This window comes from Neodiprion virginianus, chromosome 2, assembly GCF_021901495.1.
Source record: "Neodiprion virginianus isolate iyNeoVirg1 chromosome 2, iyNeoVirg1.1, whole genome shotgun sequence".
Taxonomy (NCBI): domain Eukaryota; kingdom Metazoa; phylum Arthropoda; class Insecta; order Hymenoptera; family Diprionidae; genus Neodiprion; species Neodiprion virginianus.
In genome coordinates this window covers 41,002,826-41,021,309 of record NC_060878.1, presented here as the reverse complement: position 1 = coordinate 41,021,309, position 18,484 = coordinate 41,002,826, and the positions used below count along the sequence as shown (strand labels likewise).

General features: G+C 49.5%; 1 protein-coding gene across 2 annotated transcripts in view; it reads right to left on the bottom strand.

Annotated features, from left to right (window-relative positions):
- Positions 1–18,484, bottom strand: part of LOC124297441 (protein jagged-1) — a 65,288-nt gene that overhangs the window by 15,431 nt on the left and 31,373 nt on the right. Inside the window, exon 1 of one of the 2 annotated variants that reach the window (XM_046748483.1) lies at positions 8,806–10,492. The exons of the other annotated variant lie outside the window; for it this stretch is intronic. Within the exon in view, the coding sequence (XP_046604439.1) occupies positions 8,806–8,853 (48 nt within the window). The 5' untranslated portion in view covers positions 8,854–10,492. Of the gene's footprint in view, positions 1–8,805; positions 10,493–18,484 lie in introns of those variants that run through there. 2 annotated transcript variants of the gene reach the window in all.

Genomic DNA, 18,484 nt, shown 5'->3' with positions numbered 1-18,484 from the left:
CGTGGTTCTGGTAATTATCATTAGAAATCAGCGTTCTTTTTTCTCCCTCTCCTCCTCCTCTTCTCCTTGTCTCATTTCCTTCGAAATCCCGACCGACCACCGAGTCACGGTCGGCCATTTTATTATAAACATTCGCGTCTCGGCCCGTCAAACGATTTCTTTCCCCGTTCTGACGGGTGTCAAGGAACGTGTTCAACGCACGTAATTCCCAATTCGCGCGCATGAGATATCGCGTGACCGACTGACAGCGAATAATTGGCACGCGGGGTGCGAGCGATGCACGATAGGCGGCGCAGCGGGGAACGACGCTCTCGTTGTCGAGGTTGCGGCCGAGGACAAACGCCCAACGACGTCGTCCGCGACGGCACCGCTTCCTCGCGTCACCCGGTAAGTTTAGCGCCGAAGCGCACACATGCACTCGAGGCAGCCGCGACTCGTGGTATATTACAAAGCCAGCCGTTATTTATGTACCTGTTGCACAGCGGCGCCCCTCGCGTACCTGTGCCCCCCTTGTATACGCCTTGTTCACCCGTTCCTGGCGCGATGGTGTAAGTCGAGGAGAAGAGCCGGAGAGCCTTCCTTTCCGCATAGCCAAGGTGCAGCGAGCCGTACCTGCCAGGCTCTCCCGGCTCCGCGTTGCGTGTTACGTTGTACAGGATAGGTATAGTCTCAGTATGCGCGGCGTGGTCTTCCTCCTCTTCGGGATCCCTGGACTCCAGCATCTTCTCTTCCTCGTCCTCTACTTCATTACCGGTTATTACAGCGCGCGAAATCGGCTGAAATTAATGAAGATCCGGCCGGGCGGGTTCAACGATCCGGAGAATCGATTTATCCCCTAATTGAGGAGCAATTAACGACACCGATCATGCTCGGTCTGCCTCGACGACTTCGAACGATCATTGACAGCGGACACGAACGCGGGATGGGGAATACTAGACGTTTCGTAATCCGAGTTCAACCGAATATCAGCTTCGGTTAACGGTGGTGAGCTGGTGTAACGATATCGCACGAGGATCGAGAAAGAGGAGAGTCGAAACTTCACGCACGGAATTTGCACATACTTACGCCATACAGACTAGGTGTATTAGATCGGATGTTTCGAACGTAAATGCGAGCGCAGGAACAGATACGTGCGCAATGATTTGTTTAAACGGATTCACACACCCACCGACTCGAATGTCAAAGATCTTAACGCTCCGTGACGTTGACGTGTGGCGCAACTGCATGCTTAATGTAAACACAATACTTCTTTCATACAAATATTTTTGTTTCGTGAAAAAGCGAGAACCGAGTGTCCAAGCTTGGACGACGAGAGGGTCTCAGCACCGGTGCGTGCAGTGTCATCAGAAGAAGATGAATAATAAGAGGAAGAATATATTTGGTCAAGTCCATTCAAATGAGAAGACGCGAGAAAATTGCTGGACAAACACACGGGGGAATGGTTTCTTATTATTATTATTATTATTATTATTATTTTTCGGCAAAACGACCGCGCCTTCTCGATTTTACTTTCAGGAACAGGCGCATCTTGTAATATTAAAGAACAACACGCGCGTTTTGTCACTGAATTTTAATTCCAGTGCCACGAATCGAGCTTTACTCAAAATCTCTTTCCCGGGACGGCAGTGAGATTGAAATAACACAATCATCGAAATCTGTTCAAGATTTGAGACGGACGGTTTCCCAGTAGATCGTACGAGCTGATGGCCGAAGTAGCGAATTTATTTACGCGCCATTCAACGGGGTGAGACCTTTTAAGACGACGAAACGCAACTCAAGTACACGTACAAGTGCGGTGGACAAAGTTTTCTACCGGTGATTGTGAACAAGTGTCAGAGTCTAGATTTCCTGGTCGCGAGACAAATCGATGTATTCTGTTCCCGGGAAGAAAAATATACGACTTTGGCGTGGCGAGGCGACGCGTACAGATGAAGAGTGTATAATTTGTGAGTATCATGTGCGGCCGTGATGCGAGGTAAGTTGTATCCGTGGCGTAGGGTTAAGAATCCGAACGGAGAACAAGTGACTCGTAAATAATCGATGCTGTGTGCATTGAGGGTTCTCACGGGGAGCCGAAGGGGGAGGGCCGGAGTTATATCGGGTCTATCGAAGTTTCGGTTTCAGTTTTGAAAATCCGTGGGTCTCGCCTTTCATCTTCCTCTGGACCAGCTCCTAAGTTATATCCTAGGTAGTAATTACCGGTGGCCGCTACCTGCCCGAAACGGAATAGGCCTGCCGAATAGCATTTAAGGGGGGAAACCCATATGGAATTTTTCAAAAATCCGTTTTTTTTTTTATCTAACGAATCGATGGTTAAACATCTTAAGAATATTCCCTGAAAATTTGGTTGTGATATTATGAATACTTTCGATGTTATGGCCGGGGAACTGAGTGACTGCGCGCGGGGCAGGTCCGATCTTGCTCGCCGCGAGACCCGATCGTCTTTAGTTCGTCTTTTGTTCTATCACACCACGATACCTAATCGAGGAAACATCTGATTCTAGTCAAACAAAAGAGGTATGCGATTCTCTGTGTGCATGTGTGTATTCTGATGCTTGGTAACGGTTCTATTTGCTTGCAAAGGACAGTCGTGTTTCGAATTTCGGTTGGTGTAGAAGTCTTTTACCGTCAAAATGTACCCGAAATCACGTAGGAGCGAATATCAACGTGCAGCGAGACGCCCAAAACGAAAGTTCCAAGGGAATCAGTTCTCCGATAAAGAAGGCGAATCGCTAGGAGAGAGTTCCAGTGCAAAAAAACTTTCCAATGCGTCTTACACGGATGTTCACAAGAATAATGCGCTCTGTTACCGAATCATCGAGTTTTATACGATTTTTGGCGCTCTGTCGGAAATGCTTATTTGTGCGAAGTGCAAAAAAAATGTCAACTTCGAAGAAACCTCGGGTCGTGGTTTCGGTTTCAAGCTCGTGGTTTTGTGCCGGTGTGGTCGCAGTGATATCAACTCTGGACCTTCTTTGAACAATGGTTTTGAAATAAATCGAAGGATTGTATTTGTCATGCGACTTTTGGGCATCGGTCGACAAGGAATAAATATATTTGCTGGTTTGATGGATCTCGGTAGTGGTCTGAGTCAAAATGCATACGACAATAGTGTGAAACATATTCATACTTCAGCGAAAATAATGTTCAACATTTTCTGCAAAAAAGCTGTAGCAGAGGAAATCGAAGAAAATGTGAAACGCGAAAGGCCTCCATCAATTCTGAAAGTATCGGGTGATGGTTCATGGAAGAAACGCGGCTTTTCTTCACTGTATGGCGTAACGACTCTTATAGGCTATTATTCTTGCAAAGTAATAGATTTAATGGTTAAAAGTTCCTACTGCAAAGGTTGTCAAGAATGGCTAAATAAGAAAAATTCTCCGGAATATCTCGACTGGTACGCAGAACATGACGATACATGCACTGCAAATCACGAAGGTTCTGCGGGTAAGATGGAGGTGGATGCTATATTAGAAATGTTTCTGGAATCCGAAGAAAGATTTGGAGTAAAATACGGAAATTATATAGGAGACGGAGACTCAAAAACGTACAAGGCAATTTTGGAAGAAAGTCCGTATGGTGAAGAATTACAAGTTGTGAAGAGCGAGTGCGTTGGGCACGTCCAAAAAAGAATGGGTACTCGACTTCGCAATGTGAAGAAAGACAAAAAACTAGGCGGTAGGGGAAAACTCACCGACACGCTAATAAAAAAATTAACAATTTATTACGGCTTGGCTATCCGAAGAAATGTTGACTCCGTCGAAGATATGGCAAAATCTATTATGGCAACTTATGACCACTTATGCTCAACTAACGAAAAACCGAGGCACGAAAATTGTCCCACAGGAGCAGACAGTTGGTGTAAATGTCGCGTTGCTGAGGCCACAGGTGGTGTCTTCGATCATTCTCCGCCACTGCATCCTGATGTCCAGAAACATTTGCTGCCAATCTACAAGGACTTGTCTAAAACAGATTTACTACAGCGATGTTTGGGTGGACATACCCAGAATGCTAATGAGAGCTTCAACGCCACCGTTTGGCGCTTAGCTCCCAAACATTTACATTGTGGGTTGCAAATTATTGAGATTGCTGCGTTTTTGGCTGGGAGCATCTTCAACGAAGGTTATTCTGCGATTCTCCTAATTATGCAGAATCTGGAAATCACTATTGGGAATAGCTGTTTCAACTTCGCGGAGGAATACGACAAAAAGCGCTTGAAGAGGCAACATCGCCGCAGCCTCGAAGGCACCAAAGAAGCTCGACAAGCTCGAAGACAGCAGACATTGGAGGAAAACCAGCTCTACGAGTACGAGGAAGGTCTGCTTTACGGTCCCGGAATAGCGGAATAGCTCGGAACAGCGAAATAGCTTAAAACAGCGATAAGGTACCAGACTCTGATTTTTCTTTGCCCGAAACTTTAAACTCGATTTACTCGAAACTACATTTTTGCAATCTGCGGCAGCTCTAAAAAAAAAAGCATGCATCCGATTCACTTCAACCAAACATTTTTAGATACAGAATTGCAAAACCTTGTCGATGAACCTCCATTATTGAAAAAAAAAAAATTTAACAACCATTTTTTGCATCAAAATGTGCGCTGAAAATCCGATTTTTTTTTTTGAGCGCCGCCATTTTTACAATTTTCAACTGTTTTTACTTTTTTTAGGTTTATTGACAGCGTACTTTCATAACGAATGTAATGGTTTTTCAATTTTTTGTTTCAGATGAAAAACAAAAATGCTATAGCTGCCGCAGTTTGACATCGCGGGAAACATTTGTTGAACAACAATTGATTGCAGCCAGCTGATAAATAATTATTTTCGATTGAAAAAAATGTCTTTCGATACTTGAAATGTACAATAAATAGCCTCCAAATTTGAAAACGATTAGTGAAGTGGTTGCTTCGGAAAAAAATTCCGAAATTCACCGTCATTTTCGACCGTTTATATGGGTTTCCCCCCTTAATTTTATACCATAGGCGGTTGTATACACCCGGTTCTCGTATCTCCGCTACGTACGCCACGCACACAGGCCCAGACGGACCCAGGTACGCGTCTTATACGCGACGCGAACGATCGTCGTGAGCAAACTGTGCGAGGCTCGTAAGAGACCCGATGCGATGGGTCCGGTACCGCAGCCCATATATCTCTCGCCGTTAAAAGCGAGCCTATACTTACGTGTTCCTGCTGCTACCCGATCGACCCCCGTCAGAAAAGACTGCAGCTTAGATATCTAGCCACAGGAATTGACCACAAATTACCAAAATAATTAAAAATTCTTTCTCGCGGTGAGCCGAAGGCGGAGTTTCAGCCGCCATGCCTCGGCGTGCTTGATACGCGAGCTTTTCGTTTTTCAATTCAATATTCCGACCCTTTTTTCATCGAATTTCAGACGGCGCAATCGGCCCTGGAGAACGGCTCCTTTTCTTTTCGCCGATCGGATGCAGAGGTGGGCACGGAACACAAGAGAGGCGCGTCTGTTCCCTGCGAAGAAAGGATCGTCTGTCCGTTTGTCAAGTCCAATTAACGGCTGGGCTCGTAGCCCATTGTTTCGTCAGAGCTCGCCGCTGACGATTGCGTTGTATAACCTCGAGATCCAACTCCTATATATCCATTTCCCGGTTCCGTTTCTCGGAATCCCGCGAGGAAGGCTTGCATTAATATTTAACGGCTTCTGCATCGCCGGCCTCACGGCGCAATCGTTCATAGCAGGTATACCTGTAGTTCGTGTAAGCATTGCGTTCCTTTATTCATGGAGGATCGAGTACGCAGGCCCGTAGTTCGAGATCGTCTCTGGAAATCCTGCGTTACGCAAGGAGGGGGAGGCTGTGTGAGCTGGAAAGGCCGCGGATCGGCGCTCTGGGACACAATGATTATTCTTCGATATTCTTCAATCCCAACACCGCGCCGCGTCGTTCGCCTTGACAGACCCGTTGCGGAACCTGCAGCTTCTCTCCCGCAGCGCGTGTCACCCTGGCCAAGATTTACTGTTAATCGAAGAATCCCAGCGGAGGATCATTCCCGGCAAAAGGTTATCCAGTGCTGATTACGAAGGTAAGTAGGCAGACGGGTATAAGGTAGGTACGTAGGTATATCGCAGGCGAGTGATGTACGCGCGGTAATTAAAGCTATCTTGTAAACTGGTTGCTGCCACTGCGAGAGTGCAGGCACGGTGCAGAAATGATAAATAGAATAGAAAAATCATTTGCAGTAATAGAAATCTGACGGAGATCCTCGGAGACGCGAAGACGTTGCTTGCGTTGTAGCTGTACAACACACGACCGTATTATACGGGTAGGTATACAGGCGAGAATCGATCGATCGATCGGTTTCTGAAACCTCGAACTGTCGGCGAGGAGACATACGATACGCGAAACAATGCGGGAAGGTAGAGAGAAAGAGAAACGGAGGGAGATAGAGATAGACGGAGAGAGAGAGAGAGAGAGAGAGAGAGAGTGAACGACGGGAATTGAACTGTACACAGTGCGTACAATGTACAAACGCATACTCGACGTGTCGGAATCTGAACCCTTCAAATTCGACCGCAACTTTCTAACGAGGCTGGCAAAATGAATTCGTCAGATGGTGGGGAAAAAAAGCGATTTTAGAGACGTGACGAAATATCCCTTTCTTCGATCATTGCTACGATGCGACGAATTTTTTTGTCTCTGTAATAGCGAATAAATTACCCGTGTGAGAAATTTTTCGTACTTTCGACCCTCTTCAGGGGGTTCGGATTCCGATACCCTCGATCCGTGAGGAGATAAGGGACTTTTAAACAACGCGGAATTGTTGACACGCAGGCAAAGTTTGTTCGAGCTGCGATACGAGCCACCGCAGAGGCCACTGTGCGGACAGACTCACGGGCTGCGAGATTTCTTTGACGGCATCCAATTACCTACCTGCCTACCCATACCTCCGAGCATCAGGTGGAGGTTGTTAGCCCTCGAGCGACCATTGCTGAGATTTCTCCGGGCCGTGCGAGACCCCGCAAACTCTGTAAGCAGAAGCACGCGAATCGACAATATGCGCTTGTCCCAGGGGGTCGGGACTGACTGTCTCTGGTTTTACTCGTTCCTATAATCATCATTTCGACAGGTTTGTTCAAATCGCTGATCGTCCCAGGAATGATGGCAAAAACGCGGAAGATCCTGTAGAATGCAATGCGCTCGTAGAGTTTCGTCGAAGTTTTGCCCTTACGGTCACATTATCCCTGGACTATGATGCCCCAAAAATGCCGAGGCTGAATCTAGCAGCGAAACGTTTTAATATTCATTCGAACAAGGTAACGAAGTCGAAAAATCAGAATTTTTTGCAACACCTCGAACCCTCGATACTTTTATAGAATTGCGAGGACGAAACTGAAGCGCATTTTTCTATTGCCAGCAAGTTTGACAGGTCCGGCTGCTAACTCTGGCTGCTAGCTTCGGCTGCATCGAAAAATGTGTGCACGATGTATTAAGCACGAGCTCGCTTCGCAAGGGCCTCTTTATTACACCAAAGGCTTTTGGTAGCCGTTCGGATTTCGTGCTCGTGTAAATCGAGGACCATAGGCGTGGTTAGAGCTGAGAAAGGTGAGTATCGAGTGCAGGGAGTTAAAGCGAAGCGTTTAGCTCTCGGTCTCCTGGTCACGCGAGGCAGAAATAAAAATTGGCCCTGGAGGCCTTCTCCCGGCGAGTATCACGGTCCCGTGGTAGTCACAGGTGCTCGGCTCTGCCGCGTTCCAGATGAATCTCTCGCAGGCTTTGCGCTCAGTTGCCGTTGCCTGATCTACGGCGCCGTTTTTTCCGCTGCGCAGCGTTCGAATGGCTCACGCACCCATTCGAGCCGAGCACCGTCTATCCCGATGGATGCAGCGGGCCGATGAATAACGACGCGAAGCGAGCGATGCACCTAATCCCCTTTTCGGTTCGATTTGACCCGAGACAACGGGTATCAAGCCATCAACCTTCCCAGGCCCATTTTTCACAGACTAGCGGATTACACGGTGGCAAATTGACCGAGACGAAGGCCTCTGGGCCTAACTGTATTCCCTCGTATTCGGACCACCGATCGATGCGGGTGAAAAAAATTTTTCCGTGCACCGATCTCGCGTTTTTACTCCCGCAAATCGCAGCCGCGACCAACCGCAGAGAATTACGCGCTTCGTCCGGATGATTCGACCGAACGATGTACTCGCTTCTTTTTCTTTCTCCTTATTTCTGCGACTGGCAATCAACGGATGTAATCGAACCGAGCTTTCGAGATTTTTTCACTCCATTGTCAGACAACTGAAAGGGCCCCGTATTCGCTGTGTGCGACTCGTGGTGAAAACTTGTGCGAATCGCGACGCCACCTGCGTCTGCACAGAGGATCCCGACCCTGGTGAACAATTGACAGGGTCCCAGGTCAGAAGGCACATTCTCGCAGCCCTATTCTTTCGGGAAGAATAGACGGAATAGACGGACAGGCATACCTATATAAGGAGAATTGAGAAGAAGTGTCGCCCGAGCCTGACCACATCGGTCCCCAAAGAATCGCTGTTGAGACGGTGTTTTGTGGGAGGAAGAGAAGGGACGGGGGGCAGTGGCAGGTCGATTGCGGGAACGAAACAAAATACAATGGGCAGAGATCGTGAGACTCGCGTAATCCGATTCTACACCGACACTGGCACTGCTGTGCGGTGTTCTCATTGCGGGTGCGGGATTTTTGGGGGGCAGAGGATCGTCGTCCGGTTCGAGCTCTGAGCAAATCGACGCGCGACGTAAGCCAATATCGGCCGATCGGGGGGGTCGGAAAATGGGATTAGCATGGTCTGATACCGTACCTGTATGAGGTGGGCGAGGAACAGAACGAATGCAACGGCCGCCCGCATGACTTCCCTCGGGGTCCCTTCCACTACCGCATCACCACTCAATGTTTCTTCGCCTCGTTCCGCGACTCCAGCAGCTTGCAATATTATCCTTGCACTCTTTCAACAACACCGCCGTTCGGTATACGCGACCGTCGATGTTTCCGGACGCACAAGTGTTCGTCTTGTGACGGAGAGATCCTCGCTTGCGGAATAGGAGAGTATAGTAAAAAGCGCGACGAAATGAACCTGCACTGAATAACGCTCGCGCCGTGTCACCACTTCACTCCTCTCGTCGTCTTCGTCGTCGTAATCATAATCATCATAATCATCATAATCATAATCATAATCATCATCATCATCATCATCGATGGAAAACCACCCACAAACGTTATATCCACCACCTGCTACGCGTCGTCACGTGTCGCGGGGACCCGGGGGCGGCATCGGACGGCGCGCCCTGCAGCCCCGCCGACGGAAACCGCGTAACCGGACACTTTTCACGGTGGCGCTTGGCACCCACAACCCGCAACGGAGATGCGGCTCCTCTCGAACGCTCTTATCGCCCGACGAACTTCCACCTGCCGTCCACCCGCGCACGTGGGGACGTGAGTTATCGCCGGCGTTCCACCTTGGCGGAAACACCTGACGCTGCACGGTTCGTCGTTCCTTCTGCCCTCTTCGCCGATCGCAGTCCTTCAACCCCTGCTCGTCTCACTCGTCGTGTAAAAGCGCGCCGAAGGCAACCTGCGCCGGGTACAATAAACGGCGTGTACAAGCTCTCCTAGAATTGCTTATAGAAAATCGCTCCCACGGCCCGCGTTCTACTTTGCGGCACTGCAGGCCGCTCACCGCTTCACCACGGGGGGGAAAGGGACCCGGGAGGCTCAGGGGTAGGAGTGCCGCTCTTTCAACAATACACAAGCACCGAGCTCCTCGGTTTGCAGGTAAGAATTTTTTCCAAAAGAGGTGACGGAGTCGGACGTACTTCCTTCCTTAAACTTCACTAACTTCCAACGCCTTCCGACCGAATGTATCGTGACAGGGGCGGCGGATAGGGGCGCGTTAAAATTCACCCCCCATCAACCGATCCTCCCGTAAAATATCCAGCCACACTTCACCACCGATACCTTTGCATACCCATATAATTATATCTTTTCACACCCACTAACAGATATTTGCTTGTGACACATGTACAACACGTTGCGGTATCATCTCCACGTGCACTGTTATTTATTACATTATAGTTTCTCCTTCATATCTTATTTTCCGTTTCCTCTTTTTATACGTCACACTCGGTGCACCAGAGGGGGATGGCGATCCCTAACCCCTGCAGGCAACTGTCGTACCGTATAATTTTCACTCCGCGATCACTGTGCAGCGAATTACACACGCGTTCGTATTATGCACGTTATACAGTGTGTAGATGTACGTATATACATATATTACATATAATATACTTTATATATGATCACTACTGTATATACAACAATGTATACATATATATGTATATGTATATGTATATATATATATGTCGGTCGTTACACCGGCGGGCTTTCACGTTATATTATAGCTGCGGCACAAGAACTTGCCGTACGGTCAACAACTATACGTATACAGAGAGAGAGTCAGGCGCGGCACTGCCACGGGGTCTTCGCGACGGTTGCTGCGGGGATACTGAGTCGGAGCCGCAGGCCGGCCTCCGGGCCTCCCCCCCGCCCCCCGTCGGCCCCCTCCTCGACACCCCATCTCCGGGGGCCCCCTCGTCCTCTCCTGCCGGCTCCTTTCTCTCTCCTCGTACCCCCTGACAGCACGAATACTCTTGCGCCGGCAGCATCCACCACCATCTCCACGCTCGACGCCACGACCGCTGTTCAACCGTACTACAATAACTCCCCGCATCCCTCTAATGCTCGATCTACGGTGCACGACGACGCGCGTACGACGGTACGTGTAATAACGCGGAGGTGTGCGGCAAACGTTTTTCACGAACGAATCCCGCCCGTCCGCACACCGACTCAATTTCGTGATATCCTGTACAAAGGATGCATTGAGCACGGATTTTTCAGGTATGATCGATCATCCCCGCAGGTTGATCGGGACAACTTTGATCCCTTTCTTTTCACATCCGAAAATTACGGCTCAGGGAGCGAAAGATAGAGAGAGAGAAGCGCTCGACGCAGTCGCCCCGAGGTCGGGTACCAGCCAGGAGTCTTGCCGGTGGTACCCGGGGATCCTGCTTCAGGAGGAACACGTCCGGGTGAATGCGGCGGTAGCCGCAGCACGCGATGGTGTGTACGATGTAGGTACATCGCATCGCGCCGGGTCTATCTATTCCGTTCTGGCGTGGTCGACGGAACGTTGACCAACACGGAGGCTTGCAGCATCGGCTCGGGACGGTAGAGTGGAATTGATGCTGCGCGGGACCCGGGCGGTCGGTCGGTCGGTCGGTCGGTCGGTCGGCCGGCCGGTCGGCTCTCTTCCTCCGGTCCCCCCTCCTCGGCGGCCCTGGCTGACTCGGGGCCTTGCGTTGGCCGGCGGGCATCATGGCTACTCTGGGCTCCGTCTTGCGGCACAACACACGGCGGAGAGCCCGAGGGTCAAGGAACTCCCTCGGGAACAGGTTCACCCCCCTCCGCCCCCCGCCCTGTACCCCCTCTGGTTCGTACCTTAGGGTTTACTTATTTTCTCTTATTACGACGGACCGTCTCTCTCTATTCCCCTCTCTCTGTCTCTTTCTCTTCCCCCCCCTTCCCTCCTCCCCCTCCCCCCTTCATCGCTCTATCTCTTAGCGGCCCCCCCTGCGTGTCGTACGGGCGAAGAGCCGCCGCCGTTTGTATGCGCTCGTATGTGCTCGACCACCTCGGGCCCCGGGGGTGCTGCCATGCCTCTCCTCGGTGTGTCTCGCGAGAGCCAGATACGAGATTCCACCTGTGCTCCTGCCGCTGCCGATGCTGCTGCTGGTGGCTCCTACTGCTCGTCCCTCTTGCCCCCCGCGTTAGCCGCACTCGGGGCCCCACCTCCTCCTCCTCCTCCTCCTCCGCAGCCCGACTACCTGAGCTGTATTAATAATAGTTGCATTTTTATACCGCGCCCTGCGCCAACCCCGTGCAAAAATCCACAACGATACATGGAACAAAGTTTTCAAGAGCCCGATCGCCGATCTCTTCTTCGTCCCGCGGGGTCTCGAAAGTCACGCGGAGCCGAAATTGAATCGCCGCGATGCATTTCGCAGCGGTGGACGTGCCGCGCTCGTTGCAACTATTAAACGCTCTCTCGGAGCGCCTAGGGCAAGTCGCAGCGTTGATATGATGCAGAAGGTGAATGGTGCAACGCTGCAGGAGTCCCGGATCTCGGGCGAAGGGTTTCTCAAGAGCTGCGGAACGCGCTGCTCTCGGCAAATACGAGCGGACGGAATTCGATAACAACCGAGCCGATATAGGTACCTGATTGGTGTATTAATAATGCAAAAATTTTCATACGAATTCCATAGCCGCGTATAACACGCCGCAGTCGCACATTATAAACGACAACCGCGACAACTGTATCGTGAGTGGTGAAATTCCCCCCTTACCCGAGGTTATTTTCATATCAAGTATACGTAGGTACAGCAACTTGCTCAGGAAATTTCTGGGAAACGACACTTGGAGCCACCGCGCGTGACAGTTTTTTACATCGGAAAACCGGTGCCGAAGAATTTCTCTGTCATAACTGCAGCTCCTGGTTTCGAATTTACAAGATTTGCGGACTGTAACCAAGAAGCGAGGGGGACACTCGATCAGAAATCCCAAGATCTGATATTTCGACTTCGATTCTCCTGCCTGAGCGAAGGAAAACGTTGAGAAAGAGGACGAGAGAGGATAAGAGACGATAAGAGACGCGTACGATGGATCGTATAGGTGCAGGTTGATGTTTCTGGAAGCGAGACGTGGGCAGGAACAAGTAGCGTAAAAAGGGGATAAGGTACAAAGAGGAGTAGAATAAAGGCGGGGAACTTTTCACCGTTAATTAAAAACCATATATTCCGGCTGTTAATTACCAACTTATCACTTTAACTGCCGGCTAACCACAGCTTCGTGGAAACAACTGTTGAGTCGAGTCGAGTCGAGTCGAGTGTTAGCCTCCGCGGGTTAGACCCTGTCGACTGTTTACGGGACTTTCCTTTCGACGATTCGAGCTGGCCGGCTATAGCTGCTCACGGTCCGAGACGAACCTCCTGCCTCCTCGGAGTGATCTCAAAAAACGTGAATTGAATTTCGTCGCCGGATCGGGCGTGAAGACGGGTCCGTACGGCGTGTATCCGAGTCCCTCTAAGTGACCACGATACAAGCATTAGACGATAATCGACTAAACTTGTGATCGGGGCAATAAAAATCATCCCACCCCTCTACCATTTACACATTCCAACGCGGGCGTTTCTTTTCTCCGCTCGTTAATTACAATTCGATAGTCCGGCGCGCGGTCACTAACGAGCGATGAGTCGACGTTTCGTTAATGAGTTTTCTTTTTACACACGTTCACTCGGCAGGCATCGCTGGCAGGTTCTTTTATTTTCTCCAATTGGACAATTTTTGCGCCTTTGCGTATACACACACGCGACACGGACACAGGTCCACGTGTATCGCGGAGCCGCGGTTCCCCCTGGCCCGTCTTAATTAGGGAGATAGAGAGACCCCGGGGCGAGGCTTGATGACGCGAAACGGAGGAAATAAAAGTAAAAATCACTTAAAGATACAACTAAAGCAGAAAAAATGTCTTATCATTTACTTATTTATTTATTGTTTTTTCTTCAAAATCCCTCCGGACCTCGCGTCCTCCAGCCAGCGGCAGCTTCTCTCGGGAGCGAACCCGAGTCTTCCGTAACCGCGGGTCGTCAAGTGTTTTTCCTTTTCTCGAGTGGCGGGGCCCGAGACCCGGAGGCTTGGGGCGGTCGGGACGCGGGCCCGGTTAAAGAGCCATTAGTAGAAATCCCGGTTTTCGGAGGTACCTCGAGAGGGACGAGGCGTAGATGTCACCTGAGATCTCGGGTGATATATTGGAGTCAGCACGGATGGTTTTAACGAGGGCCAGCAGCTCCTCGTCTGACCCTCGCCGGTCCCCGCCGCCGCCTCGGGCCCTGCCAAAGCCGGAGGTATGCTCGCGGGTTTAACAGGTGCGTTCTATACCTGCCGGCGCTGCGCGCTCCGAGTGCAGGGACTTATTGAAATCCGTTTAGCGTCCGCAAGAAACAAGGCGCAGGGCCTCTGCTCCCACAGTTATTAGAGCCGCTCTGACTGTCCGCCTCTGCGGGGCCCGAGTTTAAGGGGGTCCGTTGACAAGCCAGTCCCCCAGTCACCTGTCAATTATAGACAGAGGACCGCCGCGGGATCGGCACCCTCACGCAACGATCTCTATCTTAACCGAGGAAATTCAAACGCCTCGGCTCTATTTAGCGGGGGAAATTTCAGAAAACGTCGTTTCACGATACATATATCTTTCTTCCGTGGGGTCCCGTTTTTTCACCGCCATTCGGAAGATGGAGATCTTTACGATTCCTGCCGTGAAACCCGCGCCGGAAATTCCATCGGGATGAAAAATTCGAAACGACGTAACGTGGGCTAATTAATTACGCGTCGAGGAAACTGTACGTATCGAAACATCGAACCATCAGAATTGGCGGCTCCGGATAGAGCTGATTTGTTCACGGGGTTTAACATGCGTTTAAAATTCTTCAAATTAAAGGAAACTCGATTTCAAGTATACCTTCAACATGTATCCACATAACAACGGGCATACCACCGGAAAGATACCTACCGTCACTCCCCTACTAATTCACCTGCCCACGGGATACAAGATAATCCGTTCAAAATTATGTCATGTGCATGAAAAAAATTTAACATTGATCGTGAAAAGGAGTCGACACGTACAAAATAAAAAATAAAATGATTAACAACGCGTCGTCACAGGAATTGAATAAACGCGATTTATCCCGGGGAAAGAAACGTGGGGAAATATTGAGCGGAGAGTTATACTCGCATCGAATGGAAAACACTAACCCGTATATATTGTCTTGCTCGGTAGTAAAACTCCGGAGTTGGACAAAGAGAGGCAGACACGTTTTCTTTGACGACACCGGCGGCATGCAGCGAAGCTTCGGCACATAATACAGACGGGCAGTGTAGGTGCAGGTACCTACGAGTTAACAGTAAAAAGATCGAATTGGCTCCGGTGTCTCGAGAGCCTGCATGGCTTGACGCGATAGTCTCCGCAATCCGCACGCCTCCGCGACTTCCAGCCTCATTCAGGCCCTTCAGACTTCTCCAGTCAGTCGCGGTCTTAAACCGCGCCCACAATGCCCGACTAAGTACTACGAAAAAAGCTCTTTATCTCCAGTCCTTGTACTGCTGAAGTGACAGAAATCTATTACACAATTCACTGCTCGTAATTTTGGTGAGAAAGAATGAATGTTGGTTATTGGAATAAAAAACAAATGCTGGTCATTTTTACATATCACTATAATATTCACGTTTTGGAAGCTTTCGAATGAATTCAAATTTTTTTTTTCAATACTCATTAGTTAGACTCGATTATCTGCTAAATGGATGTGGACTCAAAATTCTGTATTTTTTCTACGTATACTGAGTGAGCTGGATACCATTTTTTGACCGGAAGTCAAATCACATGAAAAAAAGGAGGGTTCTTATCTTGGACGGCGATTCAATTGTATCCTGAAACATTCAGATCTCCATCTTCAGCGCAAATTTGAAGATAATTGATGTGATTGATGAGCGATAAATGATTAAGATTTGAAATTATCAAGGCCGGTCGAAGATGAGAACTCAGCCGACTCTCAATTTTGAAAAGACTCCGAATTCCGATAATCAGTAAAACGGCGAAGAATTTTCAGCAACTAAGGGACGAACAGTCCCGAACTTGTTCACAAGCGTCTAGGCCACTGAATTTTTCCAGTAGGTAATCACCTTTATCTTTGACGAATTCTCTTTCACCTAGACGATCGGATCGGGGATTCGAGGGTTTTGCGAGGGCTGAACATCATCGACACTCAAAGTGAAACTCTGACTCGATGCGTGCACGCGGCCGCGGGCGTTGGGCCTCACGCCACGTACCAAGGGTCGGGGGTATAATATTAAGAGTTAAAAATTGCACAGGCTCGAGCTCACCTCTACGCCCCCGCGGACCTGGGGGGCCCAGCCTAGGGCCTTGGGCCCCACGGAGCCGAGCTAATCGCCGCGCAGCGCGGCGAGCACGCCTGCCGCTGGGAGTCCGCGGGTCTCTATCTGGCTTGGTTGGGCCTTACCCTCGCCCCGCCAACCGGCCCCGTCTAATTTATCCTCTCGGTGTGTATCCCCGTTTGCATGGCTCTTGAAAAAGCTTGGACGGGCCCGTTTTTGGCCCCGTCGAGTAATTAATGAGAAAATACGAAGACAAAGACCCAGTCAATCGATTGCGGACCCAGAGTTGCGCGCCGGCCACTCAGGGCCCGACGCCTGGCGGATTCCGACGTCTTCTGCCTGGGCGGACCCTATTTTTTATTAATACCAACGACGATTTGTCGTATATGCCCGGAGAGAAAGTACCATTCAAATTCTCACCAGTGTGTGGGCACGCCTCGAATGTCGCCTCGAAGTTTCCGTCTCCCTTTTCATCGCGCCGCGAGCGCAGTTTCGTTTACAGGTGCGTTTACCATTTACGGGGGACCGGTATTATAGTTAAATTTGATAGATGGAGAAAATACGTATTCAGTCACGCTGTACTTGTTTGCTGACAAAAAAGATCCCAATTCTTAGTTTGTTTCTCGTTTTTTTTTGGGGGGGGTTTTTTTTCTGAGCGACGTCAAAAGCATTGGCTGGCTTCGGGTTTTCTAGCTCGTTTTAGTTCCTCGATCATCGGAACTAGCAAATGACCGGTTTTTGGCAAACTGACTGGACTCCAACGACTGTCTTCTAGCGATTTTTCGACTCGATACCGGGCCGGTTCCCTAGACGGTCAATTTAAAAATGCGAACGCATAAACGATCCGCAGCTTACCGTTAATAAGGCAATAAAACGCCGCCTGGAAGCCGTTAAAATAAATTGATATATTCACAAAGTTAAATGCCCGGAATAAACGGGCTCTAGCATGACAGGAAATTTGCGCGGCGCCAAGAAGAAGATATCATCGACGATCGTCGCGATCGAATTATAATAGATCCATTCCAATATTGCTTCGAAGTGAGAAAAGAAGTAAAAAAAAATCGCGTTAAAAATCGATTTGGCCCAAGGAGAAACGGACTTCGAACCGCGGTCGTCCGTCCGTCCGTCCGTATGTCTGTCGGAAGAATAGTCATCTATAAAAATGCAGCGAAACGGTACACATAATACTTTTATTTTTCACGCATTGAGCTCCGTGACACTAATTACATTGGCCTAGGGTCAAAACGCGGTATTCACGTCCGATATCAATCTTAAATTATATTTCTGATCGTTGCACGTCATTTAACAATTTTTCAACTTTATTCATTCGCTCACTTATTCACGGCATCCGTACTTCCTTCGTCCGATCCTCGTTTGCTGGGCTGGCAAGAACGCTGCATCGAACCTTACAGACTCAAGTCCGTTTCAACGCGCGTCTTGCCTACTCTCAAATGGTTGTGCTGGCTCAGTTTTAACGCCGCGTGTCTCACCTAGTGCGCTTCGAGATCAGGAGGCCCCGATAGCCCACGGGCTCGAAATTCTTCTTAACCGCTTTTGATCTGTGACGAAATATTAATTGACGCAAAAAGCGCGACGGCTATCCTTCGCTCTCCGTTCACGATCTTAGACGAATTTACGAACCACTCTAATTATCGGATACGGGGCAACGCTCACGAAAATTCTCAAACTCGGTGGCTAACTTTGCGATGTGAAACCAGTTCAAGGTTCCCCGTTTCTTAACTGCAGTCTTTTAGGCGGATAAAAATTGGCCATATTTTTCGGTGCATTTTTTACGACGTACTCGGGGACGAGTAATAATTGATATGAAATGGAGAAAAAAATTAAAAATCAAAAGCTTGTATTGTGCTGCGTGAAAACCAGTCCCGCGTTTATTGAAGATTGATGATCGTAGAACGTGGGAGTCTGACGCAGCGACAAGTTAAGACTGGACTCGAGTGAGTCACAGAGGCGCAATCAGTAAACCGCGGATGAGTAAAAGCACGGCATGCCTATCGGTGGTCGATTACCGGAATGAACTTTCAATTCACGGACGCCGGCGTAACGAGCGCTTTGGTGAATCGAGTACCTGCGGCATAAAGTAGCAGTACGGCGAACCGTAGCGATGTTAGAGCGGTTCCGAAGAATATTTTGCTTCTGTTGTGTACCGTAGGGAAATCGGTTTAACGAGAGCTTGAGAAGCTAATCGTCTCTCAAGACCGGAGGCATTCATCCCGTGCTGCGGAACGCGAGATCTTTAAGTCTCACTTTTAGCTCCGGCTCGCTCCTGCAGGGGAGTTTACACGCAGGGTATACACGTTGCATCGGTGAGCTAAATTAGCGCTGCGTCGAGAATCCTCGTACAGTGCTTACCTGCGTGCGGGGCAAAAACCGGTGCAATTACGCGGGCAGCGAGGTACAAGTACGACTAATTCCAAAGTGCCTCTTGCGAGCGATCGCGACTGCAGGAGAGGCCGATTGCCCAC